Consider the following 21,703-nt stretch of genomic DNA (forward strand, 5'->3'; position numbering starts at 1 on the left):
CAGCAGCGATCCCCAAACTGTGATTCAGAGGCAACTTAGTCACCGTGTTTCCCTTCGATTGTGGCTACAGGAAATTGAAAATCAATAGTCAAAGAGGAGAGAACGAAGCATTTTCTCCATCAATACTGTTGCCCATTGACCAGCAAACACTGGGAACATTTTAAAACACCTGACAGTCTTTCAAGGGGTAGTTGATCATTCCCTGGCTATTTTAGGCCTCCTGCTGTTATTTTACAAACCATGTATGAAAGCTCAGCTTAGCTCATGCTAATTTAAAAGCCAGAAGCAATTGAATAACCCCAGATTTACTTTCTGAAGAGCTTACTGAATCAAAACATATCAGTAATGGAATCTGTGAAGGAAGTTCTGGCTTTGGTAGGAAATTCTTGCAGAATTTGGCACATTTTCAGTCCAGTGATGTCTAAGGTTAACTGAAATGCCACTTATGCACAACGAGGCATCCTCTCCCAGACATCATCTGTGAATCACAGGCCATCCTGGACCACTTTTCAGACTCGGGGTTCTCATAACTAGAAACCAGTGTATGCTAGGTGTTACTTCACTAGCTAAAAGGAAACTGGCCAATTTCTCAGCATGTTAAATATTGGCAGTTTTACTCATTCTGAGGCTTGCTATTGGTGTCTGTCAAAAAGGAGCTGTCTTACAGCCTGCTCAGTACAAAGAATTTGCTCAGAAATGATCTGAAAACCTAAACAGGAGAGTATAAAGCAGCCCAGGAAGGTTCCCCCCACCTAAATTTCTTAGTTCTGCCTTCTCTTTTGCATTTTCTTTCCCTCAGGAGGTTCCTTCACGTGCAGGTCTTCTCCATCGCTCTTACTGACATGAAGTGAGCAGCGTTCCCTTTGCTGCCTCTCAAATACTGATCATATCACAGCAAAATTTTGATATAGGAAAAGAAAATAATGCTTATTCTAAGATGTGATATACATCATAAACACTCTGGATATCAATAAAACTTCAGAGGGTTAAAAAATAGAGAGATAAGCTTATCAATAAAAGATGGGTCACTGAGATAACTTGCAAATGACCTAACTTGAACATAACTACTTTATTTGGAGGAATGACATTAAGATTAAAAAAAAAACCCTTTTCTGAAGAGTTAGCATTATTTTTTAAAATTTAACCTAACTTTTTTTGTTCTACTAAAGAATAGATTTGAAGCATGTAGGTTGCTGGAGCACTGTAAACACACTCTTACAAGCAGATTAAGAAACACACCCCTGTAATTTATATTAAAAAAGAGTACTGAAATTACAGTGCCACTGTAATTTCCACTTGCTACCTCCATGCAGGCACACTGCAATGCTGCCAAGGGAAGATGTGATTCCACATTCGCTAAGGTGTTTGTGTCTGGCATTGACAAGGGTCACACATTCTTCTTGACTTTCACTAACAGCACCTCGTACTCACGGGCCCTCAGCCACAGTCTTGAGACTTATCTTGGGCCACATGACAAGTCATTGGTGTTGAGGAATGGAAAAACTCCAAATTCTGCTTGTCAGTCCCTTGTCCCATCTGCAATATACTACTACTTATCTCTATGTTTGTTCCTCCTTGATGTTAAACAACATACACAGCAGCTATACATCCTATGCAAAGGTGCCCTTAGGCAGCACCATTCTTGTCTGGGAATACCACTGACATCCACAATCTGCAGGTTTATAAAATTATCTCACTGCCAATTACTGTTCCCATGTGTTAAGATGTAGCAAAGGCAGACAGGTTGGGGGTGTTTCTGAAGCCCACCCCAACCCATAAATCTTAACCTTTCCCTCTCACCACCCTAACAAAGGGTCAGAAAGGTGTCACAGACCATTCTTCATTTGTCACCAGAGCTGTCCACCTGCCAGGTGCTCGGCAGAACTCCCCCCACAGTGTCCCTAAGGGAGTACAGCTGTGATGGCAGTGGCTGCCTCATGCTCTTCATTCAAAAAATGACACCAGCAATCCAGTAAAGACTCCTTGTTGTAAAGACTTAAAATATGTGGTGATACCTGTATTTTAAGTGATTTTCATTTTTTTTGCAATTGCTTCAAATCAAATTCCTTTCCTAAAAGGCAGCAACTAACACTGTGCACTAACAGACCTGAAGAAAAAGCGATCAGAGTGACACAGATGCCAGCCAGCCCCATGCAAAGGAAAATGGATTCCTATTGAAATGAATAACCTTCCAGAGACAACTCTAACAATGTCAAATTAATTCAGCAGAAAGCGTATGCCAATTGCTACAATGGCACCTAGTCCCCTGGTGTCCTTCCACAAACCACAAAAGAAAATGCATCATCACTGTGGACGTATGAAAGTTACCCTGAGCATTTGAGATAAGCTCATTTACTTTCCCGTATGTCCTTCCCTATTCCGCTACTACCCACCTGCAAAATCATTTCTAGAGCCCTAAAAAGTCATATTTTCATCTCTGGGTTCTTGCCTCCTATTTATATCATGAATAACAACCATTAGGCCAAACATTGAGTGCCCTGATAGCTGTGAAGTCCTAATATTCCTAAGCCTGAACAAATCTGTGATGCTGAGACGTATCAGCAGGATTTATGGTAACATTGGAGGCCTGCCGAATTCTACTCACTCCAGCTGAACAGTCCACAGGAACAAAACAGGAAATTATTTAAGTATGATACTTTAGCCTTTAGGGATAGATGTGAGGGTAAGACAGCGTCGTTCCCATTTCAGTTACTTAAAGGTCCCTCTGCAAATTTCCTAACGCTCCGAAGACAGAGCAACTTAAAGTCTCCTTACAGAAAGCAGGTAGTAAATCACTCACTAAACAACTGGAGAGCCCCTTATAAAGCACTGTGTGCTATACGCTACACCTCTGCAAATGCTTCATCTTCCCTGTGCTCAAGCGACCTCTTGAGCACACCTATAAATCCACGGAGTCCCTAAAAATGACAACAGGGAGCACCAAGGAGGCCTTGCAGAGCGCAGTGCGCAGCATCCTGTTACCGCTAGCAGCCTCGGGAGTCCTCGCGGCAGCTCCCCGTCGCTCGGCACGCTGCGAATCCCTGTTCACCTCTGCCTCCCGCGCTGGCACACACGCTGCCTGCCTGCGTAACGACCTTCAACGTGCTGCGAGGCAAAGAGGCATCATCCACCCTGTTCATTTCCGAGCAGGTTCTCGTGACTTCAGCACGATGGTTGCGTAACGTCCGCGAAACCCTCTAAAGAGTCCTTCTTAGAGCCCCCAAAGGCTTCTCCTATTATTGATTTACTGGGAGCAAAACAAATAAAGCATCAAAAGGCCACTTTTCTCTGCCTAAGTATGTGCCTAATACCTTACTTTTCATATCTCTGCCTAAATACCTCCCTTTTCGAAAATGGTAAAGCCTGGGGAAAGCGGCAGACGCTGGGTCCTTTCGGGTCCTTTCACAGAAAAGGAGCAATGCTTGGCAATCCAGTCCCAGCTGAGTATTTCTGGACTTTGGCACTAAATTCAGCCTGTTCATCTCGGCAGCCTGTGCAACAGTGTCACAGCCTTTGAATGCTTTACCGGAACGGACAATGGGTTGTTTGTAGCCGTGTGTCCTTCTCTCTGGCCTCTCTCTGTCCCAGTTTCAAAGAAGTTTCTGAGATAAGTTATTGGAAGGATATGAAAAAATCGTTATTATGTGTTTTTTTTTCCTCCCAAAGAAAAGCAAAGAAAGCAGATACTGTGATCAGTAAATAACAGAGTCAACAATTCTCAAATCATCTTCAACAGATAAAAAAACGTCTGGGGAGTTTACTCCTCCAAATGTAAGGGAAAAAAAAAGTTAATCTGTTTATATATATATATTTATATATCAAAGCTATACTCCATGGATCATCCAACCCCATGGATCATCAACCACTAGCTGATTTGGATTCTGTTAGAGTGCAGAATGAAGGTGTTACTAATTGTCAAGGTGAAAAAAATATCACCAACCAGAAACTTTTCTCCCAGTGGTTCTAAGATTATAAGCGCCTAAAAGGCACAGAGTGGCCTGAAATGCAGTGTTTGAAGTTGGACATCGAAAGGGATACATAACCATACGTAACCATACGTAAAATATGTTTTAATAGATATAAAAATGCTGTTTCATGGCCTCTTCACAACTTCTGCATACTTGCTCCTCAGACCTAGGCTGCAGTGAAATTGTGTCAACTTTACCGACCTGCGAAGCTCGGGCTGCCGCTCAGAGGAACAGCTCTTCAGCAACCCTCTGCGTAGAAGCAATGGGTGACTGGCCAGACTTCATGGAATTATCAGTATTAATTATCTTTCTAAACCTTCACTCATTTAATTTTTTTAAAGAGATTTTATACATTTTGGAAAAGGATAAGTAACACCAGAAGAGTGGCCAAGGCAGCAAATGACAGGTCCCAGAATTTTTTTGGGGAAAAAAAAGAGTTTAAAGTATTTCTTGCTAAAGAAGCTGCCAAAAAATAATGTATCAGAAAAGGAATTTTATCATGAAGAGTAGTTACACTCAGCATAAAGAAAGACTGTCTGATTAAAGCAATCTGCTTCAAATATGTAGATGTAGCTAACATGCACATAGTTCTGTAGTTTGTGTATGATGTTTCCCTTAAATCTCCTTAAGATCTGGCCATGTATATCTGCTGTATGGTTTGAATATTAGTTTCTCTGACCTTCTCTATTGTGTTATTCTTTTTCCAAACGTCCCAGTCAGAACTAGAGAAAAACTACAGGCGTATCTAGTAACGGATCTTACCTATCATTCCTTCAGTTATTTTTATTTCTTGTTTTTACATTTTTTTTTTCATTTTTGCCTTTTTTTTTTTTAATTTTAATGTGCTTAATTGAGAGGAACGCCCAAGGGATGAGTTGCAGGAGATGCAAAGCTGAGTGCTCTCACAACATCTGCTTGGAATTAAGACCTACAGATCATTATTCACACTTGCAGGGAACATGTAATAGGTCTATCTTACTTTATATATGTCTTGACAAGAGCCAGTATAGGCAGCTGTTTCACATTCTTTGAAAGGGTATAAAACAATACCAACAAAATAGACTGCATACCAGAGGACCTTTTTCATTCATATTGGTATGCTTAGCCCCATTGGACTACCAATGTGACAGAAAAATTTGGAGAATTTTTACAAGATTTACTTAATTTCCTGACCCATCACATCATCACCAGGCAGTTTTTATGGTAGTTACAGAAATCCAGGACAGGACTGCTGTATCTTCAACTACCTCCCTGACAAGAACTTTTAGAGATAAGGAAAATGCCAAACAGAAGCAGAGAGCAACAGATCACTCTCTGTTTAACAGTTAAATGCTCTTCCTCACATGAAGCAGAACATCTACACAGGAGAGTTGCAAACAAAGCAGAAAAGACCCCTGACTATCAGGCCTAACACGTTATGGTTGACTGTCAGTTAAACACAGATCTGAACTCGGTTTCTAATGAGCTCCTCTTTCATCCCCATTCAACAACTAAACTGCCAGGGTGGCTGGTGTTTTGTTGCAGGGTCTGGTTCTCCCGATGGGCCACACTGCGGCTGGGAGGTCTGAACAGCCCCAGGCAGAATCCCACAGTGCGTGAGCAGCAGGAAACCCAACGCACTCCCGCAGGCAGCACAGCGAGGACTGTGCCGGGTTTGCTGCCTCCTTCCAGTGTAGATCTTCAGCTCCATCCTGGCAGGTCCTCGGCCTCCATGCAACATCCCTCTGCAGCATGGTATAAATGCATGAGCATAGCAAGATGCAAGGTGGACATCTCAATACTTTCAATACATTGTAGAAATATTAATTTGAAGCATCATCATCGCTTTTGTTAAAATTCTTCAGGCTAAGGAGGAAACACCTGGACCCAGAGGAAAGCACCTAAGCAAACTTCATTACAAGCCGAGAATCCCATTTCCAGCATATTTTAGCTTTATTTGCAAGAACACCCCATGTACAGCCTGTGAAAGCTGTTCCTCACCTGTACACAACAGCAGGGATACGTTTCCAGGAGCGAAAGCTGGCCACGCTCTCTAGCTCTTTATCCGTGATCCAGGCAGGAACTATGATTTCTTGGGGGTAGCTACCACAGAGCCTGTGAAAAAAGGGTTGAACATAAGAAATAAAGAACAGCTAGAAGCTTCCCAGACAACAACAGAAAGTGTATAAGCAACCTGACCAATGTTCATCTCAGCAAACTATGCTGTTTTATTAATTCCTGATTCATTGGATGTTAATAAGTAGGTCTCTCAGGAGACATTAAAAAGAACTATGAACTGTTTAGGTGTCTAAATGCACTTCAGAATTTCAAGATTCAAGTTGGTGTTTCCTCCAGAAACATGGACATTGCTGATCTTGAATTCCAGCAGCTGAAAGAAATGGGACTATAGACAAGAAATTCCTCATCTCTTAATGCTAAAAAATTCCTCACTCAATTTCCTGGGTCACAAAAGCCAGAAATTGAGCCATTCTGGGCTATGCTTTCAAGAGAGGAAACATCCCCAGGGTAATGAACCCCTGGTAGGAATGTGAGTGTGCTGCCTTATGCATGACTGGCTAACCCGCACTTGCCTCTGCTAGATGCATCTCCTACTCTGTAATTTTAACTAAGGAAGGAACGACTGCCCAAGAATGCAGAGGGCCTGCAGGAATAGCTGGGATAGCGCAAGCACTCGGGAGGGACTGCAACATACTGCTGAATCATAAACTTCATCCCCCGTCCAAACAGGCAATAAAAAGAAAAGAATTATCCTCCTGGACAGATAAGCACAATCTCACATATGGACTGAATGTCATAATCCTGAGGCAACACCAAATACTTCATACTTCAGCAATTGTCCAAGGGAACCGTTAAGATTAGAACACAAAGTCAAAGGTTAGAATTCTAACAGAACTGTATGTTGAAATAATTAAATGTTCTCCATTTTGGCCGTCCTTCCAAACTAAGGAAAAAAAAAAGATCTTTGAACAAAACACTAGAAATGGGAAACAACAAAATCAACATTGTGTGCTGCCACTTCCCACTCCTGGCCTGTGGACTGCAACACGTGTTACAACTCCTTCAAATGTAAATGCACTCACTAATAGGAGAAAGTCTTTAAAACACAAAATGATACCTGCTACACCTCTGATACAGTTTTTTCCTGCAGTGAGGTTACATGAAGCACTTAAAAAAAAGATGTATTTACTGCATAAGGAGGACAGACTTAATCATATGACTGTCTACTCTATTCAGAAAATATATAGCTTGTCTTGAAAAAAAAAAACCACCAAAAATTCCCACTCTTTTCTCAAGTGCTAGCAACAAAAAGGAAAAAAGTGTCATCCTGTTTCTGCATGACAAGTAAAGCTTTCTTCATTTTTCTTGAGTATTAAATCCAGAAGGAGTAGCTGTGTTTTCTTTGCTCAATTTGAGCAGTAGACACTCTCCTTGCCATGATACCAGCTGTCAGCTGAAAGTCATTATCGTGCAAAGACAATGGAAGGAAACAAGTTTCATTACGAAGTTTAACTGCCGCTTCTGCAGTGCACGGGATGAGGGGTCAGGCACACACGGTGTCCTCCCGCCGCGGGATGGAGGGACACCTACATCTGCTTCAGCAGAAAAACGAGAGGTCGTTGGCTCAAGCTCTCAGACCAAGGGAAAGAGTTTTCCCTATCACATTCTCTGGGTCTACAAGATTGACCCTTCCAAACCAAAAACCTTTAACAACTCCTTCTTCTTAGTTAGAGGGGAAGACATGTTAAATAAAAAGTTATTTAACGTTCAATGTGACCTCACTGTGGGCTCACTTAAGGCTTTGTCTTCTTGCATTAGCATACTTACTCTCTAGGAAGTTGAGCAGCAGGCACATTAAATTCTGCTATTTCTAAGTCTATGAAATTTTTAATAGATAATATAATATTAAATACTACCTTAAAAGCACATTTATTCTATTAAACGGCAAAAAAATCATAACTCCAACTGTCCCAGAGTTAAGGACTCCAGAACATAAAAAAATTCCAGTAATCTCCTGTAAGACAATTGGTATTATGAGATGACTTTGGGCTATGAATCAGCAGCCTCTATGACTTACTTGTATTTCTCATTGATGTTGGAAATCCTCCAGGCATTGTTCATATCAAAACCCATCCGTTCAACTTCATTTTTAAACCTCGAAGTTACATGTTCTCCTGGGTATCAAAGGCAGAGAGAGGAAATAAATGTGAGAAACATAGTAAGATTCCTACCTTTCAAAACAGTTGGAAAAAGGCAATGCTGTATTTGTATATACTAAAAACTGAAAAGGAAAAGGAACTGTCCAAAAAGAAAAATGTTTACGTTTCACAGCCCTGGGCTGAAAAACAGTGTCAAGCAAGAGTGCCACAGTTTATGCTGGCATCTCTCACCCATCAGCTCTTCAGAAACAGCAAAATCCATACAGGACGTTTTCTCTGATATGACTAGTCGCTGTAAATTCCTATAAAAATACTATAATCCTGTAGACCAGAACCAAGCATACTGGCAAAAGCAGAAGGTATTTATAGCCACTTGCAATTTCAGTGAGAAAATGCTGGTAGTTTTTCTTTTCCAAAGTTAAGAATATTGTATGTGGATATGAAGTTCTAGTCCGACTGATACGTGAAAGGGTAAAATATAGGACGTGGCCTGGAATTTAGGCAATCTCAGTTTCATATGCAACTCAGCCACAGGCATCCTGTGTGACTGCAGGCAAACCCCATAATTTAACCTACATCTCACTTTTCCATCTCTCAATTGAAGACTGTTCTTCCATGACTCATAGCGGAGACATAAAGACAAAATGCATCAGTCGCAAAGTCCTCACAAATTCCTGGAATAATATATTAATGAAACCTGAACAAGTTCCATTTCTTTTCTGGACACGGTTTAAAAAGCATCTAAATGCAGTTGAAAAAAATACACAATGTCAGTAAAGAAAAATTATTCCGATAGACAGAAAATGCAGAGAATTACAAGGTACTCAAAGGGCAGAACATGATACCTTGTAGAAAATTTCCAGATTCACAAAGCCAGTAAGCCTAATAAATCCAATGAATGTTTGAGCATCACTAAATAAAACAAATCTGGAAGTCTATTCATTGCTTGTCACTTTAAATTACTGTCTCAGTATATCATGAGACAGAACATCCATCAACAGGAGAAAAATCTATTGAAAAATTAATGCTTTAAGTATCACACATTTATATCATGTATTTCGGAAAATCTTTAAAGTCATTAAGTATACGAGCTATATAAAATATAGACACAGATCTCTGGAAAATGTTGATGTACCCGTGAAACCTAATTTTTTATGCAATCTTACTGAAGATTTGCAGATAAATATGGAAAACCAGGTAAATTAAGAGTAAAGACAGCAGCTTAATTGCAGGAATTGATTAACTCTGAAGGAGAAAAGCTATGATGTTACTCATCCTCACGTGTCAGATCACACATTGAACACGACACTGCAAATCTAGACACGCTTACAGTATGGGCAATCTGCAATGATCTGCAAAAGGGAACAGTAACAAGATTATTTTTCTTATTCTGTTTGAAAGGTGAAATACGAGGACACCATTTTGCGCAAGTGAAGAATATTCACTCTTCAAGATACATGGTAATAAATAGTTTGGACCTGACTGTCCATCATGACTTACTGCCTATACATCATGCAACTGCTACAAAAGTAGCATAAAAATGAAATTGCTGTGGCTCCCAGGTTGTGCTGCCCCTGCAGAAGGCTCCTCTCTGGATCACAGACGTGCTGTAGCTCTTACCTTCCCTATCACCAGATCAATTAGATTGAAGCTTGCCAACTATTTCCTGCTTCTCAAATGGACTCTTATACCCTGCATGACCTTGGATTTATTATCTTCCAGCCACCTACTCATCACATACACCAGCTTCCTGCTTTATGAAAGCTGGATGTTATTGTATACTCCCATACCACACCTGACCTTTTGTCAAGTGCAGAGATGAAACGGTGACAATGATACATTTCAGCAACCTCTGTCATGTTGCTCCTCAGCAATAAATTTTCATTTGTTTTAACTTCTTTTTGGAACAGCAGTATACAGCATGTTCTTTCAGCACAGGGGATCAGCTTCATTATCAGCTGCTGTGAGCAAGCAGTGATTTAAACGTGCGACGCATGACCAAGGGCTGTTCTGGATAACAAGTGAGAATATCAGAAATAGCCCCAGTCCCCAATGCTGCTTATGTGTTTTTAGGAAGCTATATGGAACTACAGTTATTTCTAACGGTGGAGAACCCAGCAGGAAAATGAAACCTGCCAGATTTTGCTAATTTTCTGCTACTCTCTGTGTTGTGAAATCACAGATTCCCCACTATCTAAGATAAAAAAAACAAACATAGCTTCAACATTTTGTCCTTTCCTCCTGAAATGCTGGCTTTTTAAGAAGGGTTTTGAATCAAGCTGGATAAACTAGATTTTCTTCAGTATCACAAACCAACTCCCAGAAACAGAAGAAAAAACAAGCTATATTTTATGTGGACTTGAACCTTCGAACTATGAAAGTTGATCTTGTGAGCCATAACTCAAATCATCCAACATATGCACTGATAAGATTTAGGGTTTTTTTCCCACAGGAAGTGTTATTTAGATAGATTTTGAAGAAATGTAGTTATTTTATGCCTACATATCAAATAGCAGATTGCTTTCATTTCAAGAAATAAATTATAATGCCTTGGATTAATTTCTTCAATTACATTTCCATGGATTTATTTTAACTCTGGGATATCTGTACAATAGTATCTACCACCAGAAATATGCAAGCCACAGGGGAGAAAACATTAATAATTCAAGACACAGATTATTTGATAGATACATCAAATGAGAAATAAATACTGATGTATAAAAGCCAATCAAGACCTGAATTCTGCATCACACCCCAAACTGATGTTTGACTGCAGCCTGTTAAGCTGGGAAGAGAAAAGAGCCACATTGGTGAATACTTTACTGTTTTTCTCTTTTCGTTTCAGGAGAATTCTGTATTTCAGTAACAAACAAGCAGTTCCCAGTGAAAGAATGTCTGATCATACCCAAAATGTTGCCACATACCTGGCCGACACAAATCCCCATGCTGTTCTTTTTCACTGGCATATACCTCCATACACCAAGCGTGGTAGGCAAAGGAGAACAGGTCTTCTATCTTGGAAGGGGGCCGGATAACATTGTTCAGTCGCTTAAGCCAATCTTGACACTGCTCAAAAGTGGAGAACTGACACCTGTCCCCAAACCAAGCATTTCGCTATTAATTTAAAGTCAAAGATAAACGGACTGTAAGATCTAACAAGAGGATCTAGGAAAACTTCTGTGAAAGGTAAAGATGATAATGAACATCTTGTGGAAAATTTAGTTTTGTCTCTTGGTACGTTTTAAAGGGTAGTAAAAATAATAATAAAAATACACACATATATAAAATCAAATTAAACTGCAAGCATGAGAACAGTGTTCTGGGATTGCGAATAAATCAGTATGCCTTACTAGTCACGAATGAGTAAGATGTTTCTGCACACGTTTAAAATCAAGGACAATCTCTCTGACTTCAGGATGCAAATTTCACACAATCAAACCCAGGAAATGTGTTACAGCATCTTGCAGAACAGCAGTCTCAGATGGCAACTAAATCTCAAAAACATCACATACATTTTACTAATGAATATTCCTGAAAGCAAGAATGCAGTTTCTGCTCAGACAGAGGAGATATGCAGTGTGAATTCACTTATTTCAGTACCTGAAATTTTACCTTATTGCCCTACCTCATATAGCTCAGTTGCTCTTCCCTGGCCTTGAGAGCAAGCAGAAGCAAATCTTTTGGATCTGAGCTTTGCCCAATGTTATAGACTAACAGCAAACCACCAGGAGCACTCCCTACCGAGGAGAAGGCAGCCTTGAAAGCTATCTATAGGAAAACTACATTAGCTTTTCAAAGGGGATTCTGGGGCCCTCTAGAACAAAGGGGAGGAAAAAAGATTAGCAATTTATTTTCCTCTGGCAGATTTCCTGATGCTTTTATAGTTTTAAGACATGCACCAAGTATTTGCATTCACTTCAGGCTATCTTCTACTGCATTAGCAATAGCATCTGTGTTCATGAAGTGCAGGACTCCTCACTCCCACCTGTAAATATCTAAAAGTCATTCAGTGGAAGGAAAATACATGTCTAACGCTGTGCTAAGAACCACATCTAAAGTGTCTGGGAGGAACTGCTGCCCGGAGGTGTTTTTCTCCTTGAGTATAAAGAGAGTCTAACTTAAACCGGGTAATTATCTTTTACGTGGCTACGATTACATAAGATGTAGCTCACCCTAAAAAATGTGGTTTCTTTCTAAGTACTGGAGTTTCTGCAAAAACTTGCAAGCTTTTTCTGAAGTTGGTATTTTGATATTTCTAATACTAGCTCCGCTAGAGTAGTTATTCAAGATACAAATTATTTTACCCGTGCAAAACAATCTAAGCATGTTTTAAACTTGGCATTCTGGCCCCACACTTCCAGGGATCAGTGGCAGCAAGTACTGATTGCCAGACTTTCGATTTTGAAGGGAATTTTGTAAGGGCAAGGCTATATACAAATAATTTGTATTCATTCTATGATTGAAGTAACAAATTAATGTAGACATTAAGGTTGAATTCTCAAATGTCAAGAGCTACAAGTTAAGAGGAAGTTCAATATTTAATTCAAGTTGAATGAAATATTATTTCCAAAGTAAAAATCAGTCCTCATCAAAATACAGCATTTGAGGAAGCAGCTGGCCTGTTAAACATTCGGAGAACTCTGCTACGGCTGCAGCTCATTTCATTACACAAAAGGTACTGCCAGCAAACATTTCATCAAAAAGAAATGTTCCCTTCTTGTTAATTAAAATTTATAGATCAACATTAATTTCTCCAGCAGAGAAGTAGGAAAGAGTGAAGCTCAGAGGCTTTTGGGGCACTCTGGAAGGATGCTGAAGGACAGAAACAAATTCATGCTCCCTTTTACTTGATGATGTCTGCTTTGCTGGCATTTTTTTTTTCAGTAAGCTTCCTACATCTCAAGGACACTCTCCAGCTGATGCTATCCCAACCAAAAGTCCCATGTAGAACTGCACATCTCCTATCACAGCTACCTCACCTCCAAATTTCAGCTGAAGTTTTTTGCCCAAGAACCTGCATATTTCTCTAGTTTTGTATCTTGTAACTGACCACAGATTGTAAGGCAGGGAAAATTCAGTGAAATTAAAATTAATTTCCAAATAAATTAAGAACTTCTGTTTTGGGTTGGACTTTCTGCTACATTATATAACAAGCAACGGTGCAGACTGTATTACTCCCATTTGCTTCACTAAAATGTCCAGCTACCTACACAAAAAGGACAGGAGAAGATTTTGGAGGGGAAGTGCACAAAGGAAGGAAAGACAACTCCACAGAACATCCCAGATGCCGGCAGCACGGGGAAAGCAAAGTTACGCTGCATTCAGTGTGTGGCACAGACATACCTTATAACTTTGCAGTCTTTGCAAGTCAAATGGAGTTGAAATATATCACGACACTCAACACTTTCTATAAGCTGCAATGGAACCTGCAATTAAAAAGATTATAGAATTTTATTTCAAGGCATTAACACTGTAATTCCTTGGCATACCTGACAAGGATTTATTGCAGGGCTACGTGCAGAGAGAGAAGACAGAGAGAAACCAGGAAAATTCTAGCATCTACTTCAACAGCTCTGAAGTGTATGGTACTACATATCAGTCAAGTTCCTAGTCCAGTTCCAAACAGTCTCTGAACCTTCGGGGATCAGAGGAAAGCAGCTGAGACCACATGTTGAATCAGGGAGAAGAGCATTTCAGTTCTGTACATCAAGCAGCAGAAACCCACAAGCTCCTCTCTCAAGGAAGCACCGATCCTTCTCTATTACAGGTCCCACTCTAGGGAGGTAGCATACATCATTTTAGTTACTGGTGTCAAAAATGAAATGTCAAGCAAGATTTCTCTTTACAAGCTGTCTCTTTATAGGTGCTTTTTACACGGATATAAAAAAAAATAATGATTCCATATTTCCTCTTTAGGAGAAAATCACTGGGCCTGTGTAGATCAAGACTTCTGATCAAAACAGCCATATTTACTGTAATAACACTGAATCTGGGTATTGTGATAGTTTTGTTTAGCAGATTCAAAGACTCTTAACAGATCTGAGACTGCGGAATTCTCTGTACCTTGTTCCACAGAGGACAGCCTCACATAACGGGTTAACAGTCCTACTGACTCACAAGGCTTCTATAGGGCAAGTTAAATACCTTTCCCTGACAAAAAGAACTGAGAATCTAGAAATTTTCCCTTTTTTTTTCATCCAAATGCTCCTTCTCTGTCAAAACTCTTTTATTTTAAGCCTTCTTTTATTGTATTCCTCCCAATATCCCCCTTCATTTCATCAGCAGTTTTTCACCATACTCCCTACTCCTAGCAGCTTTGTTCTGTCTCCTGCTCCTATCTGCACACTGATGATATACAAGCTCTACCTCTGCTTTCAAGAGAAACTCCTGCATCATTTTTCATTTCAAAGTCACTTTCTTTCAAAGTCATTCTTTGTCCTATTCCCTTCCAATTTGTCCCCTGCTCAGGAGCCATTCTTTTCCCTCTTGACAATCTAAATGTAACTATTTCCTTACAATCTGCTGTTTCTTTCTTTAGGGAACCTTCATATCAGTCTTTTTTTTATTATTATTTTTTCCAGTTATAAAAATCTATCCTCTAATCCTCTTCCATTTCCTTCTCTTCAATCTCCTCCTGCTCATTAGTCTTCTCCCAGTAAAACTATGCAAAATTATCTGAATTTCTCTTCAATTATCTTCATTCCCCTATTTCTTACCCCCAGAAAACCTTGTTTTCATGGCTGTATTTTTCAGGCTGAAGCACACAGCAGGTCAGATATACTCGGTGCAGTGAATTTGCTCATTCAAGAGCCATCAGGTCTATTTGCTGGCACTTCACCATACTGTGATGCCTATTTAAATAACGCAGTGGAGAAGCAATCATTTGGGGCTTTATATAAACAAATGTGTACTAGCAATGGCCAGGCCTACGGAGAGCACTGCGGCATCCTGCTCTTGCTATACCTGTCTCTCAACTGTCTCTTCCTAGGTTATCTCATTTTAAACACTAGCAACATTTTACAACTCTTCTTTTAAATTAGTATTATTAAATAGAATTGACTGTGCTCTAAAAGCAGTACAAGATATAATTAGAAACATAAACCTCTATATGTCTCTTAGAAAAAAAGCCATGTCTCCGCGGCTGAAACCATCCATCCCATGGCTCAGTCCTTGGCTGCAGGTCAAGTGCTGTGCAGGACACCACGTCCTTGTTGCTATAAGCCAGACCCTTCCACAGCAAATATGCTACACGCTCTCCTGTGTATACAATTTAACCTGAGTCTCTCCTAAACACTATGTGGCATCCAGTGGCTTTGGGGCTGTAATTAGTAGTTTTTTGTGTTTTTCTTAGTATGGAGCCTGAAAAAAATGCCAGGTTTATGTTACAGAATGGCTATTTTTAACAGCATGAGGTCAAGGGTATGTGTGGCACAACTGAAGCATGGTAAAAAAGACATATGGAGGTGCTGAGGGTGAAAGATCAGCTCAGAAGTTATCAGACGACTCTTCTTGTTGGAGGGAATCAAACCCTCCTGGGCAGATCCTGTCTGTTCAGCCTACAGGGAGCACCTGAGCCAAATCATGCCTTCCCCTACACCTCAGTTGTACCTAGGTTTTGTCTTAGAATAAACCATTTAGCCCCCGCTGGGCTGTAATGACTGACCTAACTTACATGCAATGTGGACACTCAGGGGACCAGCAACTGGGAGCGAAGCAAAGACAGAGCTCAGGACTCATGAATCACTTTTGATACAAAGTACGACGAGGAAAATATCAAATGAACCATTCTTCAAATAAAGATGAGGCTGAAACTCATGTTATTTCAAAACTGAAATCCTTCCTCATCTTGACAGCATGGCTGTTTTTTCTACTGTGACTGAAATAACTCTTTGAAAGAGGCTACGTTCAAATCTGCAGTTTTATAAACTAGACTGAAATTTTAATTCTCCCATAAAAGCATTTAGCTTAGAGGGAGCAGAATGATGAGACAGAAACAGTTCCCAGCTGCAAAGTCTGATTTTTTTTCTTAAGGAAAGCCAATCAATGGAGACCAGCCTGGGAACCTAACTTCTGATTTGCACAGAGATATCACTGTTGAGTCTGCATTTTTATCCCATGGATTAATAAAAGTCAACACTTTTGAAAGCCATAATCCCACCAATTTATGTGTGGTCTGCTGGATCTTTTCTCTTTGCATCTATAATGCTGTGTTCCCATTACTACTCTCATCGAGGAAATTACCCACTGAAAGGCTTCATGCATACACATCTTTTCTGCTGTGTTGCAAAGTGAGCATTGTGAACATTTAAATTTATTTGTTTTCAAGCGCAGGTCCAGCAAATGACCTAGCAGCATTGTGCCACTTACTGAGGTTTTGCCAGCATTGTTTTGTCTCCCAGTCTGTTAAATTGTAAGCAAAAAAAAGGAGAGTAAGGGAAAAAAAAATTTCAGCTTGACTCCATACAACACCTGCAGAAGGGCTAACTCCGGATTTCTAGAGACACTTTTGCTTATTCTTGCTCCTCATTCTTAAATATTCAGTCCTTTGCTCTGTCATTTCTAGTTGCCAATTTAATACAACATTCAGACTCCGATTAAAAAATCTATTTGTATAATTCATTATAATTGTATAATTCATTAATAGCTTTATTGTAACAGGCCCCTTGACAGAATCATGTCTTTAGAATTCATATGTGGATCGTACAGAGGAAAAGAAATGCAATAAAATGCATGCCACGTAATGAATTGTCTCTCTGCTGCTGGTGGTGTTAATAGAGTGGACCAGCACCTAGCTGACCCTTGGCAGTCACTGTGATACCTAGTGCCCCTTACAGCTTTTAAGTCTCAAGTTATATTGCAAGACTGACTGCAGAATGAGAGAAGTGAAAATTCAAGTTATGCTATCTCTGCATATTCACATAAATTTATTATCTCCATTACCAGGTCAGGCATCTGAAGATAACGGTCCTTAAATTTTCAATTAAATTTTTGCCATTGTAACAGACAAAAACAAATGTCATGTTCAGAAAAAATGCCTTATTTGCTGAAAAAAATCCCTTCATCATCAAGATTTTAGCAGTCGAATGAGGTACACAGGCATTCATTAGCACAGCAGACATGTCTAATTGGCCTACTATTTTGACAATTCATGAACTAAAAAAGTACTTAGTATGATTAATGATATCTAAGATGGGGGCGCATCTTAGAGTCTATAAATAAGACAGCTCTGTGTTTGGAGACAATGTGAAAGTGTGTGAAGTTTTAAATAATTAGTAAACAGCATTTTTAATAGAGTCAACAATTTGTTTCTTGCACAAAACAATAAAGGAATGATTTAAATGGACAAGGCATCAAAAATTAAATGAATTATGTGTACAGGGAAACTAGGTGATATTCCTGACCAGTTCATCTCCTGTGGATCAGTCAAACATGGATGGACACCTGCCATCCTTATATTTTAATGTTCTTGCTTTCGGCAGCTTCAGAACAACATGTATCAGTTTGGGTGTTTTACACTTTACTCATGACTACTTGGTTCAGAACTCTTGACTGACCACTGGCAGTTGGCAGCACCTAGTCAGTCACTCAGGAACTGTCTTGAACTAAGGAGACTGTATTAAAATCCATCACTGGGGGGAAAAATGCTCTGATTCATTGCCTTTGTTTTTCTGATTTTACCTCAAATGTCCACAGAAATATTTCTGTGCCATGTATAATGTCCATATAACTTACAGATGATATTACGAGTATCAGCATTGCTGTCATCAATATATTACTGTAAAGGATTGCAGAATGCCCACTTAATTCATTTTATATAATACAGTTTATCTAAATGATCAGGAGTAGCTGGACATATAACAGTTTCTTAAAGGAAGTCTTAAGAGTAAAACTTTTTAAAGAAATACTTAGGCATCTGAAGTTAGCATCCAATTCACAATTCTCATCTCAGTGACACTATGAGAGTACTGATATTATCAAACTTCCAGCATCTAACTTCAGTAGCTGAACCTTTCCTGGTATCTTGGAGCTCCTCCAACAATGTGGGAACCTAATTTAGATCCCAACTTTCCTTGGGAAGAGTCTCTCTTTCTCTGCTGAATACATACTGTAAATGTGGCTTAAACATCCATTTTCCCCTACCACTGACCCCAAAAGGCAGGTTTGCTGTTCGTTCATCCCTAGTTCTCTCATTGGGGTTGTGTTCTGAATACATGTATTACCACAGCAGCATGAAGGACACTTACATTCACAACAGACTCTTTGAATTTGATGTGAAGTCTGTAATTTGAAAGTGCAATGATGGCATCTTCTGCTCGTCCTACATACTCGGTACTCTCACCATGAAGTTCAATGAACGGGACCTTCAGGATGGGAAGAGAAGACTTTTAGAAAGCATTTACCAAAACCATGTATATCCTGAAAATACCCACTCAGGGACACATCCACAAAAACGAACTGAAACACTGCTAGGGGCTTAGCTTAGCTGTTATTGCCAAGAACAGTTTCTGGTAAGGTTGGTCCATAGGTTAATTGTAGTCTTTGTTTTAAAAGATTCGTTATTTTCTCTCTTTTCTTGAGTAGCAAGTGCCTGTGTTTTTTTTCTGAAAATATTGAGCAAAATAGCTTCGTATTGTGGCAGTGTTGTTAAGTGTTTGACCTCATCATTTATGATTTTACTTTTTACTTCATAGAGAGATGCATTCATATGATGATTAAATTCATCCTAAAGGCAAAACATGTAAGATGAATAATCTTTTAGGCTATTTGTCTCCAGCATTCACGAAGCACACCCAGATGACTAGCTTATGTATGCGAGTACTAAAGGAGAAAATTTGTTTCTCCCATAATTGTGCTGACTTGGCAATTAAAATTCTACAGAAGAAGCCAGAGAATATACAGCTCAACTTCTGTTACTGTGATTTTAACTGGCAAGGGGCAATGTGGTGATTACCTGAAGGTTTTCATCCTCTCGGATCAGCTGCTTCCTGGGAAAAATCTGATTAGCCTGGATGCATTCAAGGCTGTGCTGAGTCTCTTCATCCTGAGAAACAAAGCCTTACAGTTAACTTCTGCACTGACATAGACTTCTTCACCACTCAGCAGCCTTTCAACGCCCAGCGAAAAACTCCAACAGGATGGACTCTTTAGAGCACCCAGCTATCCATAACCTACTAAAGTTACCAAACTTACAAAGACAGGCACTCAAACAACTAAATGTGGTATCAGACACAAGTTTTCTTCCTGCAGCATGACTAATAAAGTCATAAAAGGGAAAGATTGGTTTATTCTTTTATTGTTTTATTACAATAAAAACATTAGCCTGAGCCTAGTACAACACTTATGATTCTACAATGCCAGGTATAAATCTTAATTCTCTAATGCTTTTCAGGTATCAGCCTGTTTGACTCTGTAACAGCTCCCACAAAAACCTTTTGCTTACCATGACAGATCCTGGATAGGAGGAGAAATCCTCGTCTTTACTCAAGTACTTAAGGGGCTTCTTCACTTATTCACTTCTTCACTTATTAAAATCTGAAATTTCAGAAGAGTGTAAAGATGAAGACAAATTCATTTGCTTTTGCCAGATAAATACAGATTGATTTTTAAAGGTTGGTAATACAGCTATTAGAAAACCCCACGTAAGCAATAGTTATGAAAAGATGAAATCCATATAAACTAGCTCTCCTGAGAGACAAAATGGTCTAAAAGTGTGTCTAATCCTTCTGTACATTCTGAAAAACCATCACTGAATGTACTGAGAGGAGTATACTAGTTTGAATGTAGCGATTAGACCCGCTTATATCTTTTAGATCTGTTTATATCTTTGAAGTGAGAACATTTTCATTTTTCTATATCACCCTGAATCTTCTCCATAGGCATTTTGCAGATGCTGATTCACAAACATACAGGTTATAAAACCAAGGAGATTGTGGTAATCAGTCTGGTCTGGTAACATAGGTTGTAGGATTCTCCTTAAGTTTTTTTTTTTTGAGCTACAGCCTATGTTTTAGGAAAAAGATCTGCTTTTTATATATTGCTTTACTGACAGGGAAGACACCACAGTTTTAATGGTGTGCTCCTTAATAACCACACAGAAAAATCTGCTTATTTCCAAGCATAAAATATAACCTTTACTTCTTCCAGCCTCAGAAGATCATTAATATCTTTCCAGCTAAACTTAAGCATCGTATATATCCACATTTATTTTTCCCATGTGAATACTTGTTACCAAATTACCCGCTAAATCTTCTCTTTGGTAACCACTGGGACTCCCCAGTTGGCACCTTCCAACCCTTTTCCCATCCTCATATCTCTTCTTTGCACTCTTTTCTAACACATTACCTGTAGACACTAGGACTGGTCCAGCAGCTGTCAAAACAGTGCCAAACTCAGAGTTAAAGTTCTTCACTCTTTATCCACTTTCCCCTTTTTATGGATCTGCAGACTGCATTTTGGCTGGTTCCACATGTCTTGCTGACTACTCCCTAGAGCACCCAAGTTGTTTTTGCAGTTGTTATTTCTGAGGATAGAAGTCCACATTGTACAATTATGGCTTTTTTCCTCTATGACTGGGTGTATCAAGATACCCCTTTCCTTGCACCTACCCTTCCCAGAGCTTTCAGCCACTCTGCATGACTCACTTGCAGACTCCTCGAACAAGCCCCCAGTCTTTTATCATCTGCAAATTGTGAGAAAACATTAAAGGGTCACACAGTTGGTGCAATCAACCCTATTAGGAACAACCAAAGCGAACATAAGAATTCGAATTTAAACTCAAGTTCTGTCTGCTCTTCAGTTTCTAATTCAGGTAGGTTCTTTCACCTTTAAAAACGGATACACATACTTTATGAGGTCTGCTACCTGCATCATGTAAAAGATACAAAGTTAAACAGAGCAACTGAGTGCAGCCAGCTCGCAGGTCATATGCCACATTGCTCATTGATAAATTTGGAATTATCGGTGTTGTGGTTGACAGAAGAATAATATTTCAAATACAGCAGCCCGCAGGCACAGCGATAACACAGGAGGTGCGACCGATACTCTGTGCATCGTGCAGCATCTTTACAAAGGCAAAAGGAGGGGGAGATGGATGAGTCTGAGCCTAAAACATCCCTCTGTGTAAAAACGTATACAGATCAATGCAAGAGCACTGCTCTGTCCCTGAAGTCTCTTTTAAACACACTATTCCAACAAACAAAATGCCTTTACCTTCCTGGGGAAGGCAAGCAGGAGAGTATAAAGGCTTGCAAGCGGGTTCAAAATACCACAGTTCATTACAGGATCTAGAACAAGGCGTTGAAGGAACAGTGTCAGGGTACAAACACTCATCTGCAGTGTGAAATGTGGCGATGAGCGTGGGTTAACTCACATTATTTTATGAAAGTCCAAGGAAAGCTGAGCCTCCCCCGTTTCTGCATTTTTACTCACTTTTTGCTATCTCATAGCCTGCTTTTTCTGCCAGTCTCAGGTATTGGGTACCCACAAGCCACAAGAGCAGGGGCATTACACACTGTGCTACTAAACAGAAAGGGCAATTCCTTAACCATTTTCAGTATTATAGAGGGAAATTGCAGGAAA

The 21,703-nt window shown here is 39.7% G+C and overlaps 1 protein-coding gene and 1 long non-coding RNA gene across 2 annotated transcripts in view; both read right to left on the minus strand.

The window, feature by feature from the left end:
* The window catches only part of MTMR3 (myotubularin related protein 3), a 35,172-nt gene extending 15,542 nt beyond the window's left edge, over positions 1 to 19,630 (minus strand). Inside the window, exons 1-7 of the mRNA XM_088532299.1 lie at positions 19,566 to 19,630; positions 19,077 to 19,166; positions 18,370 to 18,486; positions 13,469 to 13,551; positions 11,050 to 11,216; positions 8,044 to 8,140; positions 5,949 to 6,062 (exon numbers count right to left, since the gene is read on the minus strand). Of these exons, the coding sequence (XP_088388425.1) occupies positions 5,949 to 6,062; positions 8,044 to 8,140; positions 11,050 to 11,216; positions 13,469 to 13,551; positions 18,370 to 18,486; positions 19,077 to 19,166; positions 19,566 to 19,568 (671 nt within the window). The 5' untranslated portion in view covers positions 19,569 to 19,630. The remainder of the gene's footprint in view (positions 1 to 5,948; positions 6,063 to 8,043; positions 8,141 to 11,049; positions 11,217 to 13,468; positions 13,552 to 18,369; positions 18,487 to 19,076; positions 19,167 to 19,565) is intronic.
* Positions 19,631 to 19,638: 8 nt separating this feature from the next.
* LOC148593086 (uncharacterized) overlaps positions 19,639 to 21,703 on the minus strand; it is a 35,369-nt gene continuing 33,304 nt past the window's right edge. Inside the window, exon 3 of the long non-coding RNA XR_015913810.1 lies at positions 19,639 to 19,657. This is a non-coding gene — a long non-coding RNA (uncharacterized LOC148593086). The remainder of the gene's footprint in view (positions 19,658 to 21,703) is intronic.

This window comes from Tinamus guttatus, unplaced genomic scaffold (genome assembly GCF_059628265.1).
Source record: "Tinamus guttatus ecotype Peru unplaced genomic scaffold, ASM5962826v1 Tinamus_guttatus_pri_ptg000459l, whole genome shotgun sequence".
Taxonomy (NCBI): Eukaryota; Metazoa; Chordata; class Aves; order Tinamiformes; family Tinamidae; genus Tinamus; species Tinamus guttatus.